This window comes from Phalacrocorax aristotelis, chromosome 7 (genome assembly GCF_949628215.1).
Source record: "Phalacrocorax aristotelis chromosome 7, bGulAri2.1, whole genome shotgun sequence".
Classification (NCBI taxonomy): Eukaryota; Metazoa; Chordata; class Aves; order Suliformes; family Phalacrocoracidae; genus Phalacrocorax; species Phalacrocorax aristotelis.
In genome coordinates, this window is record NC_134282.1 from 4,802,392 (window position 1) to 4,830,298 (window position 27,907).

At 41.0% G+C, this 27,907-nt stretch overlaps 2 protein-coding genes across 8 annotated transcripts in view; one reads left to right on the forward strand and one right to left on the reverse strand.

The window, feature by feature from the left end:
* Positions 1-16,116, reverse strand: part of PRKCI (protein kinase C iota) — a 29,110-nt gene extending 12,994 nt beyond the window's left edge. Inside the window, exons 1-5 of the mRNA XM_075098496.1 lie at positions 15,847-16,116; positions 8,423-8,544; positions 3,770-3,859; positions 2,514-2,564; positions 1,247-1,332 (exon numbers count right to left, since the gene is read on the reverse strand). Coding sequence (XP_074954597.1) covers positions 1,247-1,332; positions 2,514-2,564; positions 3,770-3,859; positions 8,423-8,544; positions 15,847-15,962 — 465 coding nt within the window. The 5' untranslated portion in view covers positions 15,963-16,116. The remainder of the gene's footprint in view (positions 1-1,246; positions 1,333-2,513; positions 2,565-3,769; positions 3,860-8,422; positions 8,545-15,846) is intronic.
* Positions 16,117-21,964: 5,848 nt separating this feature from the next.
* Positions 21,965-27,907, forward strand: part of PHC3 (polyhomeotic homolog 3) — a 35,718-nt gene continuing 29,775 nt past the window's right edge. Inside the window, exons 1-4 of one of the 7 annotated variants that reach the window (XR_012661463.1) lie at positions 21,965-22,585; positions 23,365-23,523; positions 24,942-25,019; positions 26,521-26,679. Coding sequence is in view for 4 of the 7 variants with exons in the window: in XM_075098497.1 (XP_074954598.1) it covers positions 22,460-22,585; positions 23,365-23,523; positions 24,942-25,019; positions 26,521-26,679 (522 nt within the window). In the remaining 3 variants the exon portion in view is untranslated. The remainder of the gene's footprint in view (positions 22,586-23,364; positions 23,524-24,941; positions 25,020-26,520; positions 26,680-27,907) is intronic. The other 6 variants (XR_012661464.1, XR_012661462.1, XM_075098497.1 and 3 more) reach the window with 6 other exon arrangements.

Consider the following 27,907-nt stretch of genomic DNA (forward strand, 5'->3'; position numbering starts at 1 on the left):
AACCTGCCACTATGCCAAGAGTCTCTACCTGAAACCTTTAAGAACCAACAGACAGATACAATACAGAGGATATAAAAAATTAGAACTGAACAATAAGCAGCAACAGCCATACACAAAGCGTGCATCTACATGGGAAGGTGCAGGCACAGCCAGCCTCTTCTGCTGCGCAGACCCAGAGAGACACAAGCCAACTCCAGGTCAAGCGCCCTGCAGCCAAATCAGCAGGCTGCCGTGCCCAAGCTAATCCGCTACATGTCTCCTCATCTCTCTGTGTAGGTGAGTCCTTACATTTGTACAGAGGAAGGCAGGAGAGCAAACGCTTCAACACGTTAAAACACCAGATTAGAGGAAATGGGAAGATCGCCACTGAAGGACACTCACAAAACAATTCAAAAGAGCCATCAAAACAGGATGTCTATGAAAGCAAGGGTGGAAAGTGATTAAACTGCGGTGCCTTGACAGCCTTTGACCAGGGGAGGTTAAAAAAAAAGAAAACAAAACAAAAACCAAAACCGAAGAGCAGTTAAGATACAAAGGATGCTCAAGATGAAATTTAGTGGAGACAATCTCAAGCATTAAGCGCACAATACACTAAGCTTTGAAAAGGAGGAAAGATTATTGAAGCTGTCAAGGAACCCAGCTTTTTCATATATTTTGGGTTTGGTTTTTTTGCTCTCATTTTTTTCTAAATACAACAGATAACCTTCCTGGTCCTTAGCTAATTATATTTGACCATTTCTTCTTAAAAATATTACAAATTATTTGTTATTTTCAGGTGTTACATGCCATCATAAGCAGGCTGTTTGGAGAAAGACCTCAGTTTTTCATTTAAAAGTCATGAAAGAAAAGTCTGAGCATCATAAGTGACTTCAGACCTTTTTACTCCCAGAATTTAAAGAACATAAAATGTACTCTGAGCTCCCAGTCATCTAATGCCAGTGTTCAAGTTTCCCCTCTGAGAAGATTTCAAGGGAACACAGGGGCATTTATATGATTGATATCATGGTTTCAGAGTATATATAAAGTGAACCGCAACCAATTTTTTTTTTTCAATTTTAAGGTCTTGAAAATTTAATAACGATTAAGTGTCCTGAAACAACAGGGTTACCAAAAGTCTACATACTACAGACAAACAATGAAAACGAGAAGAAAAAACTACCTTATAGTTTTTCAAGGCAGCGACACTGTAATTACAAAAGAAAGACATCCCTGTACCATGGTTTTAAGTACCCAACAAGAGTCTCACCCTGTTAAATCGTTTGGCTTGGAAAGTGTGACCATTTGCACAATAGAGCTTTCGCCACCGGCGGGCGCCTCGGCGATAAATGGATTCTAAGAGGAAAAACATACGATTATATCCATAAAAATATGAACACAGAACTATGACACCTTCTCATGGACCTTTCCGTGTAGTGATTTGCAGAGTAGAGTTTCACTCCTGCACTTCACAAAAACACAGAGTAATGTTCCAAATACCTTTTTGATTTTTTTTAAGTTTTGGAGAAAATTTGAAGTCAAATAACCCGATCAATTCAAAGTTAATTCTGCTTCTCCGAGATTAAAATGAACAGTGAGTCAAGACAAGGAAAACTGCCCAAACAATACAAACACTTGTGTGCAAAGTCTGCACCTACCTCACCTAAACTCGGGGAGGAGCTGTGGGGAAAGCGAAGGAGGAAAGAAGGTGTATTTCAGGAGCATGCCCTGATTTATAAGATCGCTTGCACAAATCCTCCAGTGCTTTAGATCCACAGCTGCCACTGCTTGGGTTTTTATTTTTTGTTACTAGAGGCATGTCAGGAACCCAAACTGAAACCTAGAATATGCAAAACTACACCGAGATGCAAATCTAGTTCTGACTCAGTCCGCAACCTCATCTTTTCAGAAACGCAGCATTATCCATACTGCCGAAGTTAACTTTTCAGCACACACATTTACATTTGTCAGAGACTTGGATAGCAAGCTGACAGGTATGTGCACGCATAACAGACACACACTCTTCTACAGAATTTTAAGACAGAGGGAAAATTACCTCTTTAACGTCTAGTACGTTAGCTAACGTAAGAGTTTTTTGGAGAATACTCCTGAGAGTACCTAAACATTTAAGATGAATTTAAGATTAATTAACCACAGATCTCTAACTGGTGACATGACAAGTCATTACCATCAGTTACCAGTGGTTACAAGCCTTTGTTCACATTAGTCAGCAGCAATCTGGCAACTACTAAAAAGACAGGAATAGGATAAAAAACTGTCAGGACAGAAGAGGCACAAGCAAGTAAAGCAGTGTGACATGGATAGTTAACATGAACGTGAAATGCTTATTAACAAGGATTCATAGGTGACAAACAACATTTAAGTTCAGCAAGACTTCCTATTCCTTTAAAATATTTAATTTGTAGAGATCTACGTTATTTATAAGTGTAGGATGCCAAACCATAGAATATCAAAATCTTCTAAAACAGGAAATCTGAACCCCTGATTTTATGTACTTAACTAAAATGCCTACTTACTATCTTCTCCTGGACAAGGCATCCCAGGCCGTTCTGGTACACAAGGAAATACTGCAAGAAAAACATTAACTTCTGATTAATTTTTAATTCAGACAGAAAATAAATCATTGGGTTAAATACAACACTTCTGAAAGGCATTCAACCATTTAGGAAGACAGCATAGACTGCATTTTTACAAAACCTTGTGCCAGAGCAGGTGCCTGAAAAAACAGTGATATACGTGAGAAACACGAGCAAGAAGCAGAATAAACCAAGTTACTTCCTCAAGAAAGGCACTAGAAAAAAAGGAATTATTCTGGCTTCTCACGAGCTTTAGAAACGGTCAGAGAGAAGTATAGCTGGGGAGAGTTAGCCCTGGTGCTGGTTTAATCAGCAGCTTATCAAACACAAAAATATATGGAGAAAGGGCAGAGCAAAACATATACTGAAGTAGTATATACAGAAACAGTGAAATATATATAGAAACAGTTTACATTCTTCTACCACTTCTAAAAAGTCTTTGTGGGAAGCCGAAAAGCTCTCTCTTCCTTCCAAATGAGCTGATGGTGAACTAGATTTTTTGCATCCTTTTAGAGGACCATGTTAAGACACTGTAGCATAACACACCCACTAACACTCTTTACAATGATCCCCTGATTTTCTCCTATAATCTCTGTTAAACTGAAATATATCTTCTGCTTCTAAAAAGTCACAAACAGTAAGAAAACTGTACTGCAGAAGCTACCAAAACAGGCACATAACCCTGAAAAATAAAAATTGAACAATTACACATCAAACAGGGGCACGATATTATTAGGTTCAAAACTGGTCTCTAGTACTTAATTTTAGAAAAGTCAAACTTTTGACTAATCTGTCATCACAAATGGAGCTCATCAACTTCTTTTCCTAATGTAGATGCTGCTCTGAAGTACTCATCAATAACAAAGTGTAGAACACTGTACTATGTATCTTCTACCATTTGTTGCCAGCAAGCGTACGAAGGCATTTGGGGTGAATGAATGAGAGAGATGGGGGCTGTCATTCATTAATGAACTAACAGCAAAGTATTTTTTCCTCCCTTAATTTAATAAAGAACATTGACAAAGTGCTGACAGATAAAAAACACAGTGCGTGGTCTTCAGCAGCATCCTCTTGACAGAATGCCACAACAGGCTTTAACTGAGGAGGCTGCGCAAGAGACCCAGACAATGCAAGGTAAAAATTCCACTTATGCACAGGTACAAACATGAGAAGTAATGCCGTAAATTTCGCCATACCATGAATTAGAAGCTCTGAATCCTTGTTTAGTTCATACAACCGAAAGGCCTCTTCTAACTCCAGCTGGGAAGAAACTGTACATGGATCTCCTGTAGAAAGAAAACACCACAAAACTCAATCCAGTTAGTTCTGTAGTGTTCAACAGTTCCCTCGCAGTCAGTTCTGAGATAATTATTGTAGCAAAACAGAACGGTATTCTCAAGTGTGGTAGTATTTCTTTTTAACGCTGTTCAGAGAGTACATGTGAAAGGGTAGTCATATTGAATGCTTTCAGGAAAAATAAAAATATGAGATATTCCCAAGAGGCGAGCAGATCATAATCACAAAACACCATTGGTTTCATCTGCTGCATGATGTAATTGGTTGCACATCATTTCAGTACAGGAGGTGCAGGTTACCTTCCTGCACCTAAAATCCTTATAAGATTCCATTTTATTTCATGGATTTTTAATTAGAACTGAGTCAATTCTATTTTCACAGCTCCTTCAACATTGCCAAGACTTTAACCAGGAGGTGCAAAAGCAGTTAGACCTCTAGCCTTTCCTCAAACCTCAATCAAGACACTGGACAAACCACGTAACCTAAGCGAAAACACCCCATTTTTCTGATTTTTAACTACTGCTTTCACACTCACAGGACTATTTGAAGTAAAATCCCTTAAAGAAAGGGCACCAAGGCAGGAAAAATAAACAGGTGTGGAGTGGTTGGCATTTCTTTTCTTTTTTGTAAAACAATTGCAGCTTTTGTTGACCATTTGGGATGGAGCAGATTATCACACAAGTATTTGGCACGTATTTTAAAGTTTCTCTGACAAGACTGCAGTGGATTGCTTTAACAAACCTGTGTTTCAGAAGTCACAGTTCAAGACTGACTATGGTCTCTTTGTAGATATCTACTTTTTGCTTCTAAAAAAATAACATGTATCCACAAAGGTATTTGAGAATCATTAAACAACACTTAATTATATCAGGGCAATTTTGACACATAGATAGGTAGGTTTAAAACCTACTGATGAGGTGGGCGAGGAAAAAATGAGATCCGGCTAGAGATCTGCTGTGTTCAGGATCAGGAGCAAGAAGGACCTTAAATTCTAGTGTTGGTTCATACTCCTACAGACACACAGCCTGCACTTTACCTGTTTCTCACGATTCATCTAAAGGACTTCATCTGATATTTTAACCGATCACCTGTGTCTGGCAGTGTTTGGAAATGGCTAGAAAGACTGAAAGGAATGATCATGCAACAAAACGGTTTTGTCCGTGTCTGATGCAGATTAGGAACATTATTTAAAAAAAATATCCCTCTAAAAGAAGAAACCTTGTTCAAAATAATACTACAACCGAAACATTTTTAAAGCAATGTTGAATCTGAATCGTCACCGCCCCGAAGGAAAAAGTCCTGGTTATTAGTTCAACTTTTTTCTCCCCTCCACCTACAGAAGTTGTTCTGTGTGGAGCATGGGACTTATCTCTGCCTGCTCGTACTCCAGCACATGAGCAGAACAAGCTTCTTTCTAGCCAAAATCCCACGTAGTGAGTCTACTGTCACAGAGCGTTTCAATTTTTTAACAGAAATCCTACTTTCCACACCCAGAAGTGGTAAAATGGTTGTGGGTAACTGAACTGGAGGAAGGCAGAACAACTTCCACCTCAGATGAACTGGATCCAATCTGAAAGTTTCACTGCTTTGAGTCTTTGGTCAATACCATGGTTTGAAAGTTAACCAGCAACAGTCAATTAACTATTCTCTTCTTGTTTCGTACCACAAGATACCAAAATGAATACAGGCACTGCTAAGGCTTTTTGGTAGAGCCACGCACCTAGCAGGTAGATGGGTATTTAAAACTCACCCTACCAGAAGTTTTTCTAGTTAATTTGTTTTGCTTCTAATGTGTTCATTCTTTTCTATTGCTAAAATATTAGTAATGAACTGTCCATTTGTAGCATTCTGTCTTTATTCTTTTCCACATGTCATAATCCTCAGGACTTCGAAGCCAGTTGTAGTCATTTTTCACCACACCACCTCCCCCCTGCAATTAGCTTATCTGGATATCGAACTGCCTACCCACCACCGTGCGGAGCACGGGGGGAGGAGAAGGAACAACTATTTATTCAGACTCACTATGGGAATCAACAAACCAGTTTTTCTTTAGTTGTTTCTGACACCTCTGCAAACAGTTCTGTGTTTCTTTTTGGCAGAAGAAAAGGAGGCTCTCAAGAACACGCACCATGCTTCAAACCAGGAACAGAAGGTTTATAGACATACTTTTTTAACAAGTTTGGAGTAGTACAAGTTTTGCAGCCAAAGACAGCTGGGATAAGAGTCAGAGTAAAATATTTACTTTTGAATTATATAGCAAGAAACAACAGACTGAACAGAAACATAAGGCTAGTGTCCAATCTACAGGACATTTCAGAAGGCAGAGGTAAGATGAAATGATTGCATACAGATAAAATAGAAACTTGTCTAAAATCAGATCAAGCTCTTTCTATTTTCCAGTTGCATCTGAGCATTTATTGAAGGGATTCCACTCAACTAAGTCAGGTCTGCCTTTGTGTGCTATTACCTCTATGAAATACAAGTAGTTATACACGATGCTCTGCATCTTGCAAAAGCTAGAGACATTTAGTACATGACAAATAAACCTTAGTGACTAGGTAAACCTGGTTTAGTCACTCATCTGATCAAGCAGCGCAGTCAGGAAGTAGTGAAGAGATGGCCTAGACACTGCATCTCGCCTTACAGATACAGAAGCATGGGTAGTAGTATAACAAATACCAGCCCACAGTACCCACCTTTCCTCACGCTACTATCAGAGAGCGAACTTCAGTTTTAGTCAAGAGGATGCGATACAGGAATTTTCCAAGAAAGCAAATTTTGAGTTTCTAGAAAGAATACCAACTGAAATCACCAAAGAGTCGTGGAGAAAAAGAGAGTAGGCAGGGGTCTTGGCAAGAAGCCATGCATTGTTGATGCAAGAATTACTCATAATAAAGATGGGGGGATTTTTTTTTCAACATTCTCCTCATCACCAGATTAGCAACTTTTCCACTGGCATTAAACTGGAAGTCAATAATTAAAGCAAACACAGATTGCTTGCAAAAATTGAATCCTATGCAAAAACATGAAAATAATTTAGTCAAACTGCAGCATTCCTTTTTTTTTCACCCCTATCTAATTAAAGAGCAGAAATTAAGACAGAACAATCTGTTGCTTCAAGTACATCGTTGAATCTGCACAAAATCTCCTACTAATGTTTTAATAAAAAGATAGGTACTTCTTACTATGACCGACACTGCAGACTCTTCAGTGCGGAGTCTATTATCTTCCTCAAGATAAAGCAGAACAGCCGGCTTACTATGAAGTAAATGCTCAACTCAAACAGCATCACTGCACAGTTCAGTCGTAAACATTATTCATGCTGTAAACATTATACCAGCCTCCGCCTGGTATAAAGAACTTTGGAATGATGAGGGAAAAATAAAAGGAGGATAATCTGCTCAGACTCCCAGGACAACATAGTCTTCAACACACCTGCCCATAGAGCACTTCCAAAAATCAGCTTTGGTCCATGTTTAGCTTTAAGCTCTGAATAAACTGGCGCTCACTCAGTTTTGAATGGGAAAGCTGTGCAAAGGGGAGGAAACAGTTCCATAAGCACCATTTATGCTAATGACGGCGTACAAATACTAATCACTGCCGACAAATCACTGCACATTACGGCCTTTTATGTATTGCATCAAGTACTTAGCACGCTAAAGCAACTCAACAGCTATTTCATAACTCAGACATCTCTTTGGTGTAGCTCAAAACCCACGTGCAGAATACACCAATTCTACACAGAAAACAGGAACTACAAGTAATCTTTTCAAAAAATTAGTAATGTATACACACAGCTCAACTGGACTTCATCTGTGAAGGAAAAGGGAGAACAGACTCTGAACATTTTTTTCATCTGAGATGAACCTTAACATGGATAACGTAAGCTCTAGAGATAACAAGAGTTCTCAGCTGAGGCTGTTACTGCACTTTGATAAAAGTTACTATACATCACTCAGACAAGTAATTTCTCTGTTTACATTTAGAAAGTTTCATTAGTAGCTACATGTTAATAGCCTTTAGGTTGCCAAAGTAACAGCTGATACAAACACTCAAAATATAGTGCTTTTGGTTATACATACAGCTCAGCTACATATTAAATTGTATCAATATTTTACATAAATACTGTCATTTGTATGATTTAAGCTTAGCTTAACTCTTCTTCAAAGATTTAAGACTTATGGGGATCTTCTTCAGCAGTATAAGGGAACACTTTCTAATCCTTTCATAAAAAATCCTAACATTGAATTCACATTTTGATAAACACTGGGGTTTTCTTTGGTTATAAGGGGGGAAAAAAGAAAAAAAGAAAACTAAAGAAAAAGAAGAGAGCTACACACTAAGCAGTTTGAAACAACCACCTTTTCATTAAGATATACGTACAAAGGTATTGGATAACCATTATTTTTGGAGTGACATTTATTATTTTTAAAATATACTTATGAAGTAGGTTTTATAAGCTTATCTTATGAAGGCAGAGAGAAAGGAAAAGATGAAAGGGAGAGGAAAGCTAGAAAGCCGAGCAACTATTGACAAGTATGATGAGAATTTACCTTCTTCATCAATCCATTTCATGGTGAAAAGCTGTTCGTTGTCAAAGGAGCACATGTCTCGAACTTCATTGCACAATCCCTCATATGAGATGGAAGGTTCAAAATATGTTATCATGATGTCCCTGAGCAAGAGAAAAGTAAATTTGAGAAATTATACCGTAATATGTAGCACTTCATCATCACCTCCAACACCTTCCGAATACCACTAATGTAAAACCCGTACCTGCTGCAGTCCCCTAAAAAATATTGAAGTAGAATAAAGCACGTAAGTTCCCTTCCTACAGTCAAGTCAGGCTCCAAGTGATTTTTATTACCAACTAATTGACATCTAATCCTCCAGGTATCTGCTTAAGAAAAATGAAGATTTAAATGCCCAAATAACTACAAAGTGAATTGCAGCAGATATTAACCACACACAGAAATATTATACCAATGGAAAGAGAAGAATGAAATGCTGCAAAAATTTTGAAGGATGCTATTAATGTATTGCTGGTTTTGCTTGCTCTTTAGCAGTTATTTTGTTGTTAGATACCAAAATGTTTTGTAAGAACACAGACACCTCCTCCAACTAAATTTTGATTGTGTAGATGTTAAGAAAAAGTAATGAAAATTATTAAACTGGTTTCCTAGCAGATTATAAGGGGTGCTCCAAATATTGAAAGTACCTTTAAAAAAAAAAGACCCACGATGCTTCACTGCGATGACAGGGAAGGCGGACAGACACATATACACGTAGAATTAAAATTTACTGCTTTACTGTTATGCAGAATGGGTATTTCTGTTATAGTTAAGATTAGAAGTTAGTTAACCTGGTGTTTTAAATATGTTAACATAAAATGCTGACCCATTGCCTTGGTATTTGCTGGGCCTTAAAGGGGAACAGGTGACTCAGGGTTGCAGTCCTTTAAACAAAGGATTTCAGAGATACATTTCAGAGGGAGGAGGAGAAGGAAAAGAGAGAAGGCTGTTTACAGCACTACTCTTCAAACACCTTGCATAAACCCAGCGTTTGAGCTACGAGACTAATCTTCCCATAAAAACCTCAGCTAGCTGAGGTTTGTCTCAGTTGGGGCCAGCCGCCAGCACTGTTTGGTCGGGGAAAAAAGTAATTGAAGCAACGAAGTTTATATCTGGTCAAAATTGACATCAGTGTACCTACTAGACTGAAGTGTACAAATGCAGCAAGTTAAACATCTTTGAATCGTCTTGTGCATGCGCAGAGGGGTATCAAGAAGGTGACTTAAGATACCGTGGTCACTGAACCCAAACCACTTTCAGGACTGGCAGGGAACACACGTGATAAACACACGTGCCTGAGGCTCCTTTACATTCAGCAGCATGAATAAAGTAAACTAGCAACTTCTAAGCACTCTAGAAGAACAGCTAGCTTATTTCAGGATTTATGCGCATGATCAGAGTTAGTTTAGTCAAGGGAAAGACTCCAGCAAATGGTTAGGACACTGAAATGACACATCTTCAACAACCTGAATAAAGCAGTCAAAAAGCTGCCACATTATTCGGTTGAGAAATTGCTCCTCTTCTTTCCACATGAGACAAAATGCAAAACAAAACAATATTCAGACCCCAGTATTTACACACAGCACAACGCCTTGGGGCACACAGGGATTCATTTGAAACACTCGGTTGCGCCCATGCCACGAGGCAAACCGTGTTCTTTCCAACACAAAGTTCTCCCTTTGCATCCTCTCTCAACAGACACAAACTGCAAACCTAACGCCAACGTTTGTCTCTATGAACCGAGGCAGATTTAACAGTGAACTACTGTGACAGACACACAGGCATCAGCCAAAGGGAAACCCACGTAGTTGTATTAGGAGGCAAAGTCTCAACCTGTATTTCCTGTTTTTCAGGGAAGGAAATAATAAGGCACTGCTTACTTAGCAGCCTCACTCCTTTTGTGCTAAAGTTTACTGTACTCATACTGTATTTATTCTCATTTTAGTGCAGATATATTCACTTTAGAGTATCTTCTTAAACAAAAAGTTAAGTTCTGAAGGGCACTGAGAAGTCAGAGTGAAGTATTTCAACCATTGCAGCTTATTTTGTAATGGAACTAGTCAGTAACAGGCAAGGGTATGTTAAAAGCTGCAGCGACTACCTGAGTATTATTGTCAGACAAGCAAAGAATTAGGTGACAGACCATATCCTCGAGAGGCTGTAACCAGTGATGCTCTAGCAAAAACTGAAGATTAAAAAAAACCCTATATATTAGCAAAAACTGTTCAGCAGGTTTTAAAATTTGATAATTCAAGTCCACTTAAAATAGATTTATCTGTACTACAGTGAACAGAAAAAGTCACAATGTTAAGATGTACTGAGCAGCCCAGGAATCCTTCTGTATCTATAAAGCAACTGAAAAAAACTCTTCCTACTTGTTGCTACCTTCAAGTAGCAAAACTGTTGCCCTTCAAATTAAAAGAAAGTTTTATTATTTTAGAGTTAGGCAAGTTCTCTAAATTACTACTCTAACACTTTCAACAGGACACATATCGGACAGCTACTAAATACGTTTGGAAGATCTTACCATCTCTGGTACAACAAACACTAATTAGGCCTTCAGAGAACCCTAGCTAATAACCATATAAAAAATTTTAAAATAACATAAAAAGATGTAGGCAACTATGAACAAGGGTCTACAAGCAACATCTAGCACACTCCTCCTAGAGATGTGAAGCCAGCTTTACATAACAGAGAAACTGAAATATTGCAGGTCTTTCTACAAGCTTTATTTTGCCATTTTAACCATACCGATGACACCAACATTTTCTACTGAGACAGGTCTCACTTCCAGAGGGGTTCTGTTATCACACCTTTGCATTATATGGTGTTTTCCACACTTCTTGCGCTTAACATCGCATCGACGAGGTCTTCATTAGGAAAAAGCTGTATTCACTCAAGATAAGACAGGAAGCTAAACTCTACTGATAAAAAAATTGGCATTTTAAACAAGAATTAGTAGGCTAAATTAAAAAGAACAAAGGAAAGTTAACGTGGACCATAGCCTGCTGCCTTGCATGAAAAAATACAAAATGCTTTCTTTCACTAAGAAGTGGGGAAAAAAAAAATCTTGAAAATAGTCCTTTCCTTCGGACGAAGATAAGCTTATGCACTGCTTTTAATAAGCATGTTTGTTATAAAGCTATTCTAAGGCATAATATCCTTATTTGTCTCCTCATGACACAGAGGAAATGAGGAGAAAATCTGCTTCAAGCACACGCTTTGCACCACCACATCTGAATGTGTCAATTAACCATGAAGAACCAGGTTTTTTTAGAATTTGTATTAGTACTACTAAAATAGGTCTTAATCAGGGACCTGTGAGTAGGAAACGTGCACATAAAGAAGAGTACTTGTCCTAAGTTGCTTTCAGTTAAAATATTAATATTTATGGAAGATATAAACTACAATAAACAATCATTCTATTCAGACTAATAAAAGGCCTGCCTGAATCAATACCCTGCAAATGGAAGAATCAGTAAAAGAGAAACCACTGGAAGACTGAGGAAATGCAAATGGTAAATCTAAACATGAACATTCAAGAACAGATTTTAAATGTCTCTAGAAGACCATGAACCTCATCACCATCTTCCCCACCTTTCCTCTGAAATCAGCTTTTTTTCATGCCTCTTTTACAGATCATCCAAAATTCGTAATGTCCTTTTACAAAAAAAAACAAAACCACCCACCCACAACTGACCAAACAAAACAAAACCCCCCCAATGCCAACAGTTAAATGCAATTCAATACCCATATCTCATTTTTCACTTCTGAGCGTAAGCTTCTGTGAGAGAACAATCCACTGTAAGAAGAGAGACTACTGCTTTAGATTCTTCCACCTGCAGCCTAACACAGCTATTACATACGTGGAAATATACAGGTACATAATCACATATTATCTACATAGCCATGTATTTATCACAGGCCTGGGTCAGTCACTAAGGCTTTTGATAATGTCTAATTATAGCTCACTTAAATTAACCCATACAAGATTCCTGGAGAATTTTGCTGTTTCAGTATCATTTCAGCACTGTAAGGTTCAGGCACTGCCACTCAGAACAATTTAAAGTATCCCTTTCCCCAGTGGAAGTCTGAGGTCTCAAATTGCCCGCTCCCACAATCTGTTTTTCTGGAAAAAATGTATCACCAGAAAAAGAAATCAATGTTGAAACAGCAAGAAGGGGTGAAAATGTGTTCATAGGCTTAAACCAGAAGCTTTCTTAAGCCGAATGCTCTCCAATGAAGAACCTGACCTTCAAAAGCCAAGGAAACACACTGAGATGAACAACTGATCAGAAAGCATTCAAGCCGAACAATAATATAAAGAAAGGATGCGAGAATTCAAAAATTCTTAAGAAATTAATTTCCTGGAAATATTTATGGAGGTACATTTGATTTTAAAATTAAAATTGAACTTCTTTTTTCCACTTTACCCACTCACGTAAATGTATTAAAATTAAGAAAAGATGCAAGTTTAACAAGTATTGTGAGGTTTGTCAGGAGTATCCTTCATTTGAACCAAACCAAGCTGAAGGTGGGCAAAGCGTTGGTCACCTATACCTTTAACTATATTAAAAGTCCTACCACATTACAGCCCACACAGTTTAAACAGTGGAAAAATCCATGTCAGGCACTGGAAGAACGCAAGCTAGCGGTTCTAACTGTGACAGAAAAACTGTTCTTCAAATTTGCTGTGGGTTGTTTTTAAGTCAACAACATTAACTCTACAGGATTCCTAGTGCACAAGCAGTGTATTATTCCTACCTGCTCTCTACTGCTACAACGCAATCCTCCCCACACAGATTAATGATATAATAGCTTCTTGTACTGAACTGACAAAAAGCATCTACAACAAATGAGATAAGACAAAAGGTAAACTTTGAATAATATTAGCAAGCCGAAATGGTTGTAATTACAGATGCTGTTTGGTGCTGCATGTTTGAAGCTGCTACACTTTGTTACTGTATCAACACAAAGGTAGGTAAACACTTGGTGTAATACAGTAAATTCCTATGAACTCGCTTGGGAACCTCTATTACATACACCACACAGATTACAGTAACTCTTCAAAATAGATAAGACTATTTTCAGCATTTTAAACAACCAAGCCTATGAGACAGATAAGCGTGGCTTACCTGATAGAAGGAAATACCTGGATAAACTCAACCTAATGCCCTAATTCCCAAGTCTCGGGAACTCCCATCCTCATATTCTCATGATGTCTGTTCATTTTAGGAAAATTTTCCTTCCTGGTTTTACATATTTCATGAATTTGAGATAAAGAATCACTACTGCAGAGTTGAATGAAAAAAAAGACCCTTCAAAGAGTTCTTCATGAAAGTCTTTGTCTTGGCTGAGAAAAGCAATTAGGCTCTTGGCCAGACCGAGCGGCATTTTGCAGATTCAGTTTCGGCTCTCTGCTCCGAGTCGGTAAGCACAGTGTCTCAAGCCCCAAGCGAGTAGCCTGACTATCGGATTCCCAACCGTTTCAAGACCGAATCTGTACTTTTGAGTTGCCTTTTTTTTTTCTCCCCTCTTTAACAAGAAACTCCTTCTGGAAGTTGAAAAGACCTTCCTAGAAAGACTTTCACAGTAACTTCTACAACTCACTTAGATGCTTCTATTAAGGGGAAATTTAAGAGAGATTAAATCCTCTACCCAGCTCTAATCTTGAGGCAGTTTATTTGACGAAAGGGGAAAATGCTGCCCTTGATATCAGCATTTACAGTTCCAGACATCAGTCTCCAAGTCATTCCAGTGTAAGTGCAGGTAAAGTATTTTGCTTTGATACCCACTTCTTGATAGTGCTAGTCTCAGAAGCAAGCATGAGACCCTGTTTTAAGAAAGCAGAGAGAATAATTTGTTTAGATCAAAAAAAAAAAATCATGACTAAGGCATTCGGCTTGTTAGTTTGTTGGTATTCACAATGGTTAACCAACACCCGGTATGACTCAGTATCATTATTAAAAGTAAACTGATAATTGCATTAATAGCTAAAAAGTCAATAGATGAGACCCAAAAGAAACATTCCAGTGCCTGTGAAATTATTACCTAATATTTAAAGTATCATGAGCCAGCATTCCTACACAATGTAGCAGTTTTCTTCCTCACTCCCACAACCCTGAGCTGCTTTCTCTCTGTTCTTGCACCACAGCCTCCCTGTGCTATAGCAAGAATTTATGTGATTGCATGTGGAAACGATCAAGATTAAAACTGACCCAGCAGAAGAAAAAGAAATGGTTTTAACCCAGAAGAGTTCCCACTTCAGTTCACCACTTGACCAAATGAACACTTCTGCCACCTGATAGCCAGGGGCATCTCCAGGTCCTTAAGAAATGGTAGATTAAAGGGACTGTAAAACAAAGACCTTAGAATTTCACATACTATTACTTTGACAGTGTTTCACACGTCCTTTATAGCCACAGAGATCGTGCCAGTCTCTACAGTACTTCTGTAGACTTTTGCCAAGAAAAGCCCCAAAGCAGACACAAGCCAGAAATCAAGCACATATCAACTGCTCAGCATGGTTTCAATAAATTATGAAGCTTAAAATTATGAAGCTAGAAATACCAGAGAGTAAATACTGTAAATATAATAAATCTTTTCTGGTACTTAATAGAGATAACTGGAAGGAAGCTGTTGAGAGTATCATGCATTCAATCTCAACGAAAAAAATGCAACCCACATTTTTTTTCTGCTGAGATCACCTCCTTTTAAGCTTAATGGCCCAATGAACCCTTGCATCCAGGCTTTTAAAGTTAGGTCCTGTAGCTGTTACTATTTAATGGCATTTTGTGAACCCAATGTAGAATGCTTCTGCCTTAGATGATGTTATTGGAGAGCCATTGAATTAGACCAGCGACATTCTGATTTTCATTGTGCAGGCTTCTAGCGTATTTTCCTCTTTTTTTTTTTGTTTTTTTTTTTTTTTTACAGTGGGAGCATCATTGACAGTAGATGCCTCTCATTTGCCATTCACAGACTCCCTCGGAAATCACCTGGTGTCTGGGAAATGGTCTAAAAACGGATTAAATAGGTTTTCATTCAAACACCTCCGTCCTTTAGACCTGGATATCACTTAACACACAGAGATCAGGACCAAAGCTGGACCCTGAAGGTGTTTAAGTACGAATTTTGGCACGCGCCCCCCAACAGAGCGCTGCGGAGGCACACGCGGGCGTTACTGACAGCAGGTAAACAAGCAGGGCCTCGGGGTGCGGGGGAGGCCGGGCGAGCGGGGCCGCGGAGGCCCCTCCGGTACATCCCCGCTCACCAGCGATACCGGGCAGGAGGCCGGGCCCCGGCGGTGTCCGGCTCCCGAGGCAGCCCCGCCGCCCTCCGCCCCGCCGCCTCTCCGCGCCCCGGTCCCCACTTCCCGCCCCCAGGGGCTCCGCGCCCTGACTCACCCCTTGTAGTAGGCCTTGACCCGCACCTGGTGGGCGCTGTCCCCGCCCAGGCCGCCCCCTCCGCCGCCCGGAGCTGACATGGTGCTGTTGCCGCTGCTGTCCCTCTGTGTCGGCATCCCCCCCACCACCTCACCTCACGCCCGGCGGCGGGAGGGCGGCTCCGCCCGGGGCGGCGGGAGGGCGGGCGGGAAGGCTGCGAGAGGCGGCTGCGCGACCCCCGCCCCGCCACCGCCTCACGCGCGCCGCGCCGCCGTCCAGCCTCACGGCGCCAGCCCGGGGCGGGCGGGACCACAGTTAGGGTTGGGGGAGTACAGAGAAGAAGGAGAACGCGGAGCCGTGTGGCGCGGTGCAGGAGCGGAGCACGAAACCTCCCCTCGCAGAAAGGAGGAGCCTCCCCGAGAGCCGACGGTCAGCAGCTCCGCCGCCCGGGACAGGCGGGCGCCACCCCTCCGGTGTGTGTCCGTCCCCCCCTGCCCCACGTGGGCTCTCCCGCTGGACCCCGGCGCACACCTGCGGAGCGGAACGCTCCACGATGCAGCGAAGGGGGGGAGGGGCGAGGCGGCGGCAGCGCAGAGGCAGCCGAGATCCCGGTAGCGAATCCGCCGGAGCGGATCTCTCCCGGTGAGGCAGGCCACAATTCCACCCTAATGGCTCCTTTTCTCCCTTCCCGGAGCAGGGGTGAGCTCCGCTGTATGTCTCCCCGCCACTTGGTACGGCCCGCCGCGAGGCATGCTGGGTGGCGGCGACCGGGCTGGAGGAGTGCTCCCGCCGGCCCGGTAGCGGGAGTCAGTCAGGGCGTCAGTCAGTCACGGCCGGCGGGGCCCGGCGGACCGGGCGGCTGTGGCGGTCGGGCCGGCTCCGCTGATACTCCTCCTCTGAGTTCTAGGTGCCTGGCTTTCGGTCAGCGGCTCCTTGCGTGGGGCTTCACCTCAGGCAGAGCCGCGCCTGCGGACGGGGCGGAGGAGGAAGGAGTTTTGCCTTTTTATTTAAGTACAGCTATGGTTGTCCGTCTTTTAAGGCTGAACGAGCCAGAAGCGGCTGCTCTGGTACAAAACCATGGCAAAAGTAGCAGCCAGCGCGGAGCTGATGGGCAACCGGAGCTGGTCAGGAGCAACGGCAACGCGTTTCTTGCAACAACCGTTGACTAAAATATTTTCTGTAAGAATCCTAAAGAATCTGTGCAATGTGCGCTGCCCATCAGAGAGTATGTCCAGTTCAGGTGAAGCTTTAACTACGATCTATCAAATGGCTAAGATATTTTTTAAGAAAGAAACAGGATGTTTTTTAACTAAAGGGGGGGACAATAAATAGGGGTATTTATAATATACAAATGTATAATTTATATTTTTATATAAAATTTAAATTTATGCATTTATAAATGGGCAGCAATAAAGGGGTTAATAAATGGTATTTTATTAAAACTGTTAATCATAAACCACCTTATTACTGGAAGTAGCCTTTCCTTCCCACTTTGCCTATTTAACAATACATCAATAGCTCCTTTGATAGCACCTGTTTATATTGCCCAATGCTTCCTGAACAGACGAAGTTTATGGGAACCCTAAGAAATAGGGAACCTTTGTTTTCTTCTGTTCTAGTAAAAACAATTCCTTTTTTCCGCTGCCCCGCCTCGGTGCTCCCATCAGCCCCACATCTGGCTGCCCAGATCAGAGCAGCGTGGAATTCAGCGTTTTCATGTCCAGGTACGGGCTACGTGAGATTCGCAATTCCAATCAACACACCTTGCTCCTTCTCATATCGGTGATAAAATAACTTAAGGCCTTATTTGCTGTTTACCTTAGGCGTGGTTACAAAGTACAGAATTTTTTTCATCCTACCTGACCTTCCTGCAGGGTTTTTTTTTTTTCCCCCCTCAGAAGCATGTTCCTTGCTCCACCCAGCTTCCACACACTCTTAACATTTTTTTGTACATCAGGAAGCGCCTTGCTGTATCCTAACTCACCCGTGTCTTGCGCCAGGACTTCAAACGTATCTACCTCCTACTGCCGCTCCAAGAGTGTTTCAGCATGAGTTTCCATTTTCCCTGCACCTCCTTTTTTACCTTTTATAACCTGTTTTCTCCTACTTAATCATCATATGATCTTTTATAGAAACCAGGTATCCTTATTACGCCTGGTAAGCTGTTGCTACTTACCACAGGCAGCCCGCCTGCGGTCAGTGTGACTGCTTCACCCTTCAACAGTGTTAAGCTCATCGAGAATTCTTTGGAAGGTATTTGAGTTTTGTAAGATGCTTGCCAAGATTATTTTCTTTGCAAAGTACTTACCTATCCCAACTAGCTGCTAGATATCTGGCATTTTTTTTCCCCGCTTCATGTCCAATTATTGGTTGGTCAAACTGCATTATGTGAGGGAACAGCAACCTAATTGCAGAAAGAGGTATTGCTGAGCTCCGTTTTACTATCTGTTCCTATTTTTATCAAATTTTTAACCAATTTCATTTTCGCTCACACAACTAGTTCTGTCAAATATTTAAAGCATCATGAGCCAGCGCTTCTGTCCTATGTAGAATGCTTGCTTTCTGTATCGAGACTACAAGCAGACTTGAAAATACTGTTATACCTGGAGGCTATGTAATAAAGTTGCATAATTCAAATATACAGAAGGTATTTCTTCATCACAGGAAGACATTTTGTGAAGAAGCGAGGGCAAGGTGCTCAGTTTGTCAAGATGTCCCATGTGAGATGTGAATTAGTCCTACGTGGTACAGTGGCTACTTGTCTTTATGGAGGTCGGGCTTTGCTCACCTCTGTAGGCCAGGTAATACGCCGCAGCTGCTACCGCCTGCAGACAGGAATTCATTCAACTCGGCTCAGTTATGGTTGATTCAAGGGTGGGGCGGTCAGCCCCACAGTCGGGAAAGGCTCAGAGCCAACAGTTCATAGGAAGGAACTGAAAGCTAAGCTAATGAGGCAAAAAAACTGTTGTTTCATATTCCTCAGGGAAAAAGCTCACCACCAGTGTCCTGGCTGGACCTGCTGAGGCCCTTGAGCAGTCAATGTGGAAAAGTACTACAGGTGTTTTCCTGGTCTTCCCGCATCAGCATGAAGCCTGTTGCTCCCTCGCTACCATCCCACAGCAGGCAGGGAGGCACGGTGGGGACCTCAGCGAGGACTCCCGGGAGGCGCGGTGGGGAGCCCGCGCCACTGGGACGACGCCACCCTCCAACGACAACATGGCGGCGGGGCCCGTCACGTGTCCGGCGCCGGCCGTCCCCAGCGCGTCTGCGCGGCGCCTCCCCCTAAGGGAGGCGAGAAGATGGCGGAAGCGGAGTGAGCGGCTTGTCCGAGGCGAGTCTCTCGGCGGGACGCGCGGAGGCGGGGGAGCGGCGGCGGCGGAGGCAGCAGCGGCGGCAGGCCCCGGCCAGGCCGCGGCGGGGCGGGGCGCGTAGGCGGGGACCCGCGCCCTGACGGCGGCCCGGCCCTGCCCTGCGCGGGAAGCGGTGCCTCCCCTCCCACCCGCCTTTTCTCCCTCCCCGGCGGCCGGCGCCTGTGGGGGGGCGGCGGCGGCGGCGCTGGGCCGGAGCGCGGCCGCCGGTTGTGGCGGCGGGGCGGGGCTGGGCCGGGCTGAGCTGAGCTGGGCGAGGCCCCGGCCCCGGCCCGCTGTGAGGGGCTGAGGGGGCGGGTCAGCCCGGCGGGCCCGGCCTGCTCGGGGCCGGGCAGCACCGGGGCCGGTTCCCGGGCAAGTTACACCGCGTGGCGTGGGTCATATTTCCACGGAGCATAGCTGCTACTCTCCTTTTCATTTCTTTTACAATCACAAACTCCAAGGTTTGGGCGAGGTTGGCCTGTGCTGTAGGTAGAGCGAAAGGAAGGAGAGAGGATTTATTTTGGAGCCTTTGGTCATATACAGAAATGCCCGTAGGTGTTAGACTTGGAGGAAATTTTCATCAATTTTCTGTGTTTTGTGCCCTTGCAGTTGTAAGGGGAGATCATGAATGGAAAGAATAAGAATAAATAATATATGTAAAAAAACAAACAAACAAAGAAAACCCCAACTCTATTTTCTAATTATGGTTGCAGATTGTGAGCAGTGTTTATTATTACTATGATATTTACCAAAAGTCAAACTTTCTAAACCATGAGTAGTGACGTGTATATCTACTGTGAAAGTGAGTTAATTGGTATAGAATGGCAGGTATTTTTTTTTACTTTACTTTAGCTGTTTGCTTTGACCAAAAAATAGAAAGAGAAGTAAACTTTTGAATACTTAACCTCATACACTGTGTAATTTGAAATTATATGGTGTCTTATACTGTTACTACTTGAATAAATACTTGTTTTCAATATTATTTTCTGTTGTGCTTTGTATTTTGGTGTTGCAAAAAACCTAGGCTTTTAATTTTAAGATCAGAGTTCAGTGCATCTTCCAAAACTTGCTTTGCATTACAGAGGTTCTTCTGAGTTTCTCACAGGCAACATCATTGCGAGGTCTTCATCATACATTTAACAAAATTCGTTTTACTGTAAGGCAGGAGTTTAGCCCTTTTGATATTGTTGAAAACTCAGTGAGCAGTTTCAGAAGACTCTTTTCCATTGTGTCTGAGATTTTTTTTTTATAAGTAGGAGTGCTTATACAGTGTTGTACAGTAAATGAAAGTGCTGCTGCAAAAACAGTCTGATTTTAAACTTGTGATTGTTTTTGTTTTCTGTCATAAAATAATCCATCTGCTAAATTGTAATGGATTCTTGGTTTCTGTGCTCAAAACAACCACTTTTTATGTATTTTCTCCCTTAAACATTCCACTTCTCAGTTAAAGAGAGGAGAGGTTTCTGACAAGCATCATCTGTTGAAGCACTTTCCTGTTCCCTCAGCCGAAAGAGGGCATGCTGTTTCTGTGTGTTCGCGGAGCGCTGCGTGGCGTTTGTGTTGCGGTAGGGCTGAGGGGTGGCAAGTGAGCATCTCATACCGGCTCCAAGTGAGGTGTTAGAAGAGGGCTGGAGATGCACCGCAGCCACGCTGAGCAAAAGTTGAGGAGCTCTTTCCTGTTTTCCTTGTACATCCATTGCGGGAACAACTTGGGCAATGACAAAGTTATTTTTGAAAATGAGAAGCTTTCAGCTAAAGGGTTAACAGCTCTCATGGGGTGAACTTCTGACGGAGTAGCTAGCGGAGTAGGATACATTGCACATCTCACTTGTACTACATCTAAAACATGGCTGAGAATGAAGGAAATTAACCATCCAATGTTGTTTTCCTAGGCTAATTTAACTGGTTGCATAACTCTCTACTAAAACCAGCTAGACAAGTTGTAGGTGTAAATATATTTTGATATGCTTTTAATGTCCTCTGGAGGAGACAGAACTTTTTTTTTTTCAAGGTACTTTTCATTAGCATTATGTGAAATTAATGTAGAGTGGTTCTAGAAGTGATGCTTGTCTTGTTGCAATTGAAGTGGTTAACCTATATGCGTTTTGTGCTCTAACGTACTTAGGCAAATGGCATTAATAATGCACAACAGATCTGAATTTTTAACAACAAAGCAATATTTTTTTCTTCAGTTCTTATAGTAGGGATCTCTGCTTTTAAAGCACGCTTTATTGCCCTGCATTTTCTTTGACAGCAAAACACGCAGATATGCAATACAATGTTAGGCATGAGGTCCTTAGGTGGCCACGTAGCCATTAAAAGTTTAGTCATGCCAAGTAATCAGGAGCTACGGCATCACATGCAGTTCTCTACCTGCAAAGTAGTCGTGTTCTGAGAGGTGAAGGTGGCAGCCTGGCAGCACCACATTCTGCTTTCAGCTGTGTGAGTTGAAACTCGTAATTATGTTCCCATTTGCAGTATCCAATGGGCAGTTTGTTAAGCACTTGGCAATGCTGCTTTTTTTTCTAGTATGTTGCAGCTCTCTCAATGATTATTTTTTGGAACGCTTCTTTACTGTAAGAAGGAAACACATCTTCTCCCCACCCATTTTTTAACATCCTTTTAGAAGCAATAAACAGCAACTATACTATTTCCTGTTAGTCATAATACTAAAACTGAAAAAGAAGCTGAAGCACACACCCCTCATATATAGAGATGTGATTAATTTCAGTTTTAAAGGTGACATTTTGGGAGAGAGATTGTACTCTGCAACAGAGGGAAGTCTCGTAAGGCTGGGGAAGAATCATCAGGGATGCTTAAATAGGTAGTTTCTTCCTTGACTGTTGCTGTAAAAAGTAAAAGCATTTCTCTCCATATCCTTCCCATCTCTTTCCAAATCGAGCATGCCACCAGTGGTTTTTGCCAAGGCCACGTTTTGCTGAATGTACAGAATGGTCAGCCAGCAGTTTCTGTGCTATGCTGTGGGGAAGAGGGATGCGGCAGTGCTCCTGTGTAGCTTGCTGGAAATCTTGCATGTAGTCCTAAACTGGTCACCTGTTGCTGCTCTGGGTGGATCTTAGAAGATTATAACCACATCTCTCAACAAATTCCATCAAGTAATAGCAAATACTACAAACTTATCTGTTTGAAAGTTGTCCATTATTCTATCTCTGTGAAGCTTAGATTATTTTTTTTTTTTGCCTTTAAAATCAGTGTGTACTGGCCTTCTGTTTGTGAACCGCTTTTATTTCAATTCTGCCAGGCTAGACGAGCGCTGAACAGCTATGGAGAATGAACCAAACACAACAACATGTTCTGCATCGACAACCACTATCAGTACCACCTCCACTTCCCGGACACAGCTGCCGCAGATATCTGTCTACAGCGGCTCTGACAGGCATGCTGTCCAGGTACTGGGCTATGGGATGTTCTCTCCTGTCCTGTACGGTGCTCTCAGACACAGGCATTGCACAATGCTTTACACAGGATTAACTTTCCATTCTTAGTCGCTGTCTTCTTTTGCAATATCTGACTTACCGGTTTTCAGAAGACATTGTTTACCAAAGGGTATCAGGCCATGTAAGAACAGTGCAGGGTACAGGCCTGCCTCCCAAATAAGGGAGGGGGAAATGCTATGCTAGAAAGTTTGAGTTTTTTCACCATTCCCTGAGGCTATGGATTATTAACATAAGACTTTCCAAAATAACACAAAATAAAGCTGTCTGTCTGACCAACATTGACAACAGGGATCCAGGAGTATCTGTGTGTCTGTAACTGCTGCTTTGGATCCAGCCCCCTCTTGCTGTTCTTTAAATTAGGTCTCCTCAAACTCTGTGCGGTCTCTTCTGTTGGGTTTGATAACTGAGTCTCTCTCACGCTAGTGTGGTCTCTCAAAAAGCAGAACATTATGTAGGACTTGTTGACAAGAACCTAAGAGGCTTGGATGTTGTGTTATGAATGATGCTGTATTGTCAGCTGATTGTCAGGCTTTCCTTGAAAACGTGCATATATTTATGTTGACTCTATTCTGTGATTTGTCTGAGAACAGTGATGGAGCAAGTTCAGTATTACATAATTGGTGTGAAAAGAATTTATTTGGTTTTATTTCCCTGTAAAGGTAAACTTCAGCATCATGTCAGCATGGTGTGTGCTTTGAAATTGTAATTAATTACCTACTGATTCATCACAGGTTATTCAGCAGGCCTTGCATCGTCCTCCTAGCTCAGCTGCTCAGTACCTCCAGCAGATGTATGCAGCCCAACAGCAGCATCTAATGCTGCAGACTGCTGCTTTGCAGCAGCAGCACTTAAGCAGTACCCAATTTCAGAGTCTGGCAACTGTACCACAGGTGAGAGTGAAGATCGCTGAAAAAGAATGGTGTACTACTTTCTAGAGTAGGACTACAATTCTAGAGTGTTGTCAAAAGTAATAACAGCTTAAGTGCCTGAGCTTAATGCCTCACAATAATTCACTGTTATATTTGAATGACTTTGTTATTTTAAATTGTATTGTCCTCCAAACTATATGGAGGATTTTGTCCAGTGTTATAGATGCTCCAGTAGGCGACCATTCCATGCTTTATTGCATACATTATAATGCATCATGTAAATCATCAAACAGTAATAAAAGAAATACTAAAAATATACTTCATCCCATGATTTTCTCTAAAAGTTGATGGGGAAAGCAATGAATAGCAATGTTTCTTAGTGAAATCAAATAAAAATAATTAACATCTGGTGTCTTAGTGTGTTTTGCCACACATCTGGCTGCATTATAAGTAATGGCAAAATTCAGTTTTAACTCTGTGTGTGGAAATGTAGGAAGTAAATGATGTTTAATTTCTGAATCACAGCTTTCAACATTAGCAAACTCTGGAGGAGACCCATTTTGAAAACTGAAGCAGAGGAAAGATTTCCTTTGACCTCAGTTGACCTTGGATTGAGAATACTATCTTGTAGAGAGAGGTGGTTGCTAACAATTTTACACACGGAAATGCCAATACGGAGTTAAAGACTTCAGGGATGTAGCTGTTTGTTGTCCAAACTGGGACTGACTCTTCTATGCTCCTGGCTTTTTCTTCTATGCCTTTTCCATTAGATTGTGCTAATATATTGATTTGTCATTTTTTTTTGTGACAGATATGTGTGTGCGTATTTACAGAGGCAGAGCAAAGAAAATCAGATTGGGGAAGGCTGAGAAGTTTTGGTATACAGGAATCTAAATCACCATCCTTGCATTAATCTGAAGGGCTGGAGCAGCATACTGTTGTAGACACTATATGTGCATACATAAATTATCATTCTAGAATATGAGGGTGTTCTTTACAGCGTTTATTAAGTTTGTTTTATTTTTAGAGGATTCTAATCATAATAGAAATTATTATGTGAGTTTTAACAATGACAGTTTTTTAATGATATCACATTTTAAGTTCTGAACACTGTAGGTGGTGAGCTGATCAGTTAGCTCAGTCATTAACAGTTTGATAGAAGTCACCTCTCATAGTTTTTTTCCAAGTCTTGATCTGCAAGAATCTGAGTGCCTGAAATGGGGTAGGAATTCAAGGCATTTAGCACCTTGCAGATAGCATTCAGTAGTGCAGAGCACACTTTGCTGAAAACTAAGTCCACTGGGTAAAGCATTTTTTCACTGTTAACACAGAGAAAAGGTAATGGTAGAGAGGGTTGTTTCTGATGGTTTATGTAATAATATGAACATCACTTAAACACTTTTTTATTTCAATATTTGACACGTATTCTTGCTATTTAGGCAAGCCTGTCAGGTGGGAGGCAATGCACTTCCCCCACTGGGAGTGTCACTCAGCAGTCAAGCATGTCGCAGACCTCGGTACGTAACAGAACAAAGCCCTCCATCCATTCTCAACCCCTCTTGGTTATTTTATAACTACTTGGAAAAAAACAGAAAAGATTTTAGTATTTAAATTTGTGTGGTTAAAATTAGTATTACAGAAACAGTAAACAGAACTATGATGACTCTGTAGGAAGTGTTGGCTGCGCTTCCAGCAGCTGCTCACTCTGCAAGCACTCGTGACTGTTCAGACCGCTGCAGGAGTCACTCCCTGAGCTTTCATCTCTCACATCATTTCTTACTGGATTTTTCACGTTAGTTCCTTTATTCAGGGCACTATTGTAGGTTAAAATCATAACTTTGTATCAGCAATTGAAGAGCACCAAATCTAAAGAATCCAAGTCAATGGTCATATATATATATATGAAACTGGTTAAATGTTTAGAGCATTCATTCTTTTATTGATTATCATCTTTTATCATGCATCTTTTATGCGCTTTCAATTACTTTATCCGTATTCTAGGCATGTGCTCAGGTTTCAGTTATTTGCAGCTCTGTGTTTAGTTCATGCTGTATTTCTTTAAGCGGCATCTTCAGACATGTAATTTGCAGTCTTTTACGTACAGTTCTACAGTTGTCTTGAGTAGGATTTTTAGTCCTACGGACATCCTGCTTATTAATCATGCCCTCAAGCTGTTCATGGCTTCAGTGCATAGCTTCAGTGATTTAACTGTGTATTTTTTTAAGCTCTCATAGCATTGCTTTGGCTTACAGTTGTTAGAAGTTAAATTATTCATTCATTAAATTTAGGAGGGAAAGTCTTTAAAGATGTCTGATGTTAAACTAACATAATAATTGGGTTGGGGTTTTTCAAGGAAATCTTTTGAGTAAGTGATGAAAAAGAGCTGGGCACTTAACTCTGTTAGACTGGTTAGAAAGAAAAAAAAAAAAAGGAAAAAATAAACCAAAACCACAACAGCTTTTGTTTGAGAAGATGCTAAAAAGAAATTGTCCAGGAGCATTTAATATGAAATTCTAGAAAGTTTTAGTTTCCAGTCATTTTAAAATGTGCGTATGCAGAATGAGGAATCAAAGTCCGTATATGGCAGCACAAAGAAGTGTCCTTGATCAGGTTGCGTAGCAAGCATAACAGAAAATATTAGTCCATTCAGATAATATAAGCATTTAAAGGTGCTGAAAAATTAAAATTCAGGTGTTTGTCCTTAAAATATTGCAAGCTCATGCTACATATTCTGTAAATGTATATTTCTCTGAGGTATATTTTTCAGACTTCATATATCATTGTTTATACTTCTATTGGCTTATTATTATTTACTGCTAAATGGTTGCTTGCAGTTTAAGAATGAAAATATATGATCTTGCCAGAATCCAGTTTTGTGATGATTGGCTGAATATATTTTTGATATCTTTACAGTTCAGAGATTTCCACTGCCCCTGCCATTTTTGTCAAAGGCTTTCTAGTTTTAGACCCTAGGATGAATGAATTTCCATGACAGAAGCAATATTTTTGTTTCCTTAGATTAACCTCTCCACCTCTCCTACACCTGCACAGATAATAAGCCGTTCACAGACCTCCAACACCACCAGCAGCAGTATTACCCAACAGACTATGTTGCTGGGGAGCACCTCTCCAACCCTGAGTGCAAGCCAGGCTCAAATGTATCTACGAGCTCAAATGGTAAGTTTTGATTACAATTCTTGAGCTTGGTTTTAGTCCATCCCTGTTGTCTCCACACACACCCCTAAAAAAACCCCCACCTTAACCATTCCAGTTTTTATTTTGTTTCTATAAATTATTTCTAAATCTTTAGTTTCAGATAACATTGAGAATTTAGTCACTAATTTGTGAATACATACGTTCTAAACCACTGTCGGCGTCAGAAGTAAAAGAATTACTGTAGCTTAGTTCTCTGGTGAATTTTGCTCAGGTATTTTTAGCCTGGTTCTACTACAACTATTAAATTGTTCAGACATGTCAAAAATTGGAAAAAGAGCACTTGTCTATTCTGGCTGTGTAGAAGGGCATACTGGAGTCTGTCTGTTTTCAAGGTAGATTGTTTTCCGATGCACTGGTAACATTCAGAGTTCTGACCCTTGATTAAAATTTTCTTATATTTAGCCACGATTGTTCTTTGCATTATTGCCTCTAGAGTTCGAGTTAGATACGTAGCTTTCATTCTTTTTGGATTCGCATGAAACTCATCAGATTCCTGCAATTTGCTGTCAATATGGCATTTCCATTTCCTAATGGGCAACTTTATAAAACCTGTTTAGGGACTTTTTTTTTTTTTAATTTAATACTTTCTGTAGTGAGTTTCGTATTAATTGAACCTTACAAACTGTGTGGGATTTTATAGAAACTACTGAAGCTGTACATGAGTGCTCAGGTACCAGTTGGTTCTTGGTAAAGGCCAAAGACTCTATTATGGCTGGTGTGAGTTCTTGAGCAGAGCTTTCTAGGGTTATGTTCAACTCCATGAAATAGGGAGAATCACTGTTTTACTACACTGAGATTCAGAACCAGAGGTCCGTGACTGCAGTGGTATATAAAATTAGATGTAGGCATGAGTTCTTGCAGGAGTTGTACCTGTGAAATACATCTAGGAAAAGAAATCGTTTGTTGTTTTTCTGAGATTTTTCTTAAGCATGCACAGCAGTGCTGTTGTGCTATATTGAGGTTTTTTTCTTTGGCTATTGTTTTCCTACATATTTATTGAAAAAGTAGTATAACTCGAAGATAAGGATTTAAAGATCAAACACCTGTTTATCCATTTGCCAGTGAAAGGATTTCTTGAGTCTCTGGTTTCTAAGCAACGCAAGATGCTGAATGCACCTAGTAGTCTTTAACAAAACAGAAATTAATTCATTTCATGTCACTGCCTTTCAATATGCATTAACAACTTAGT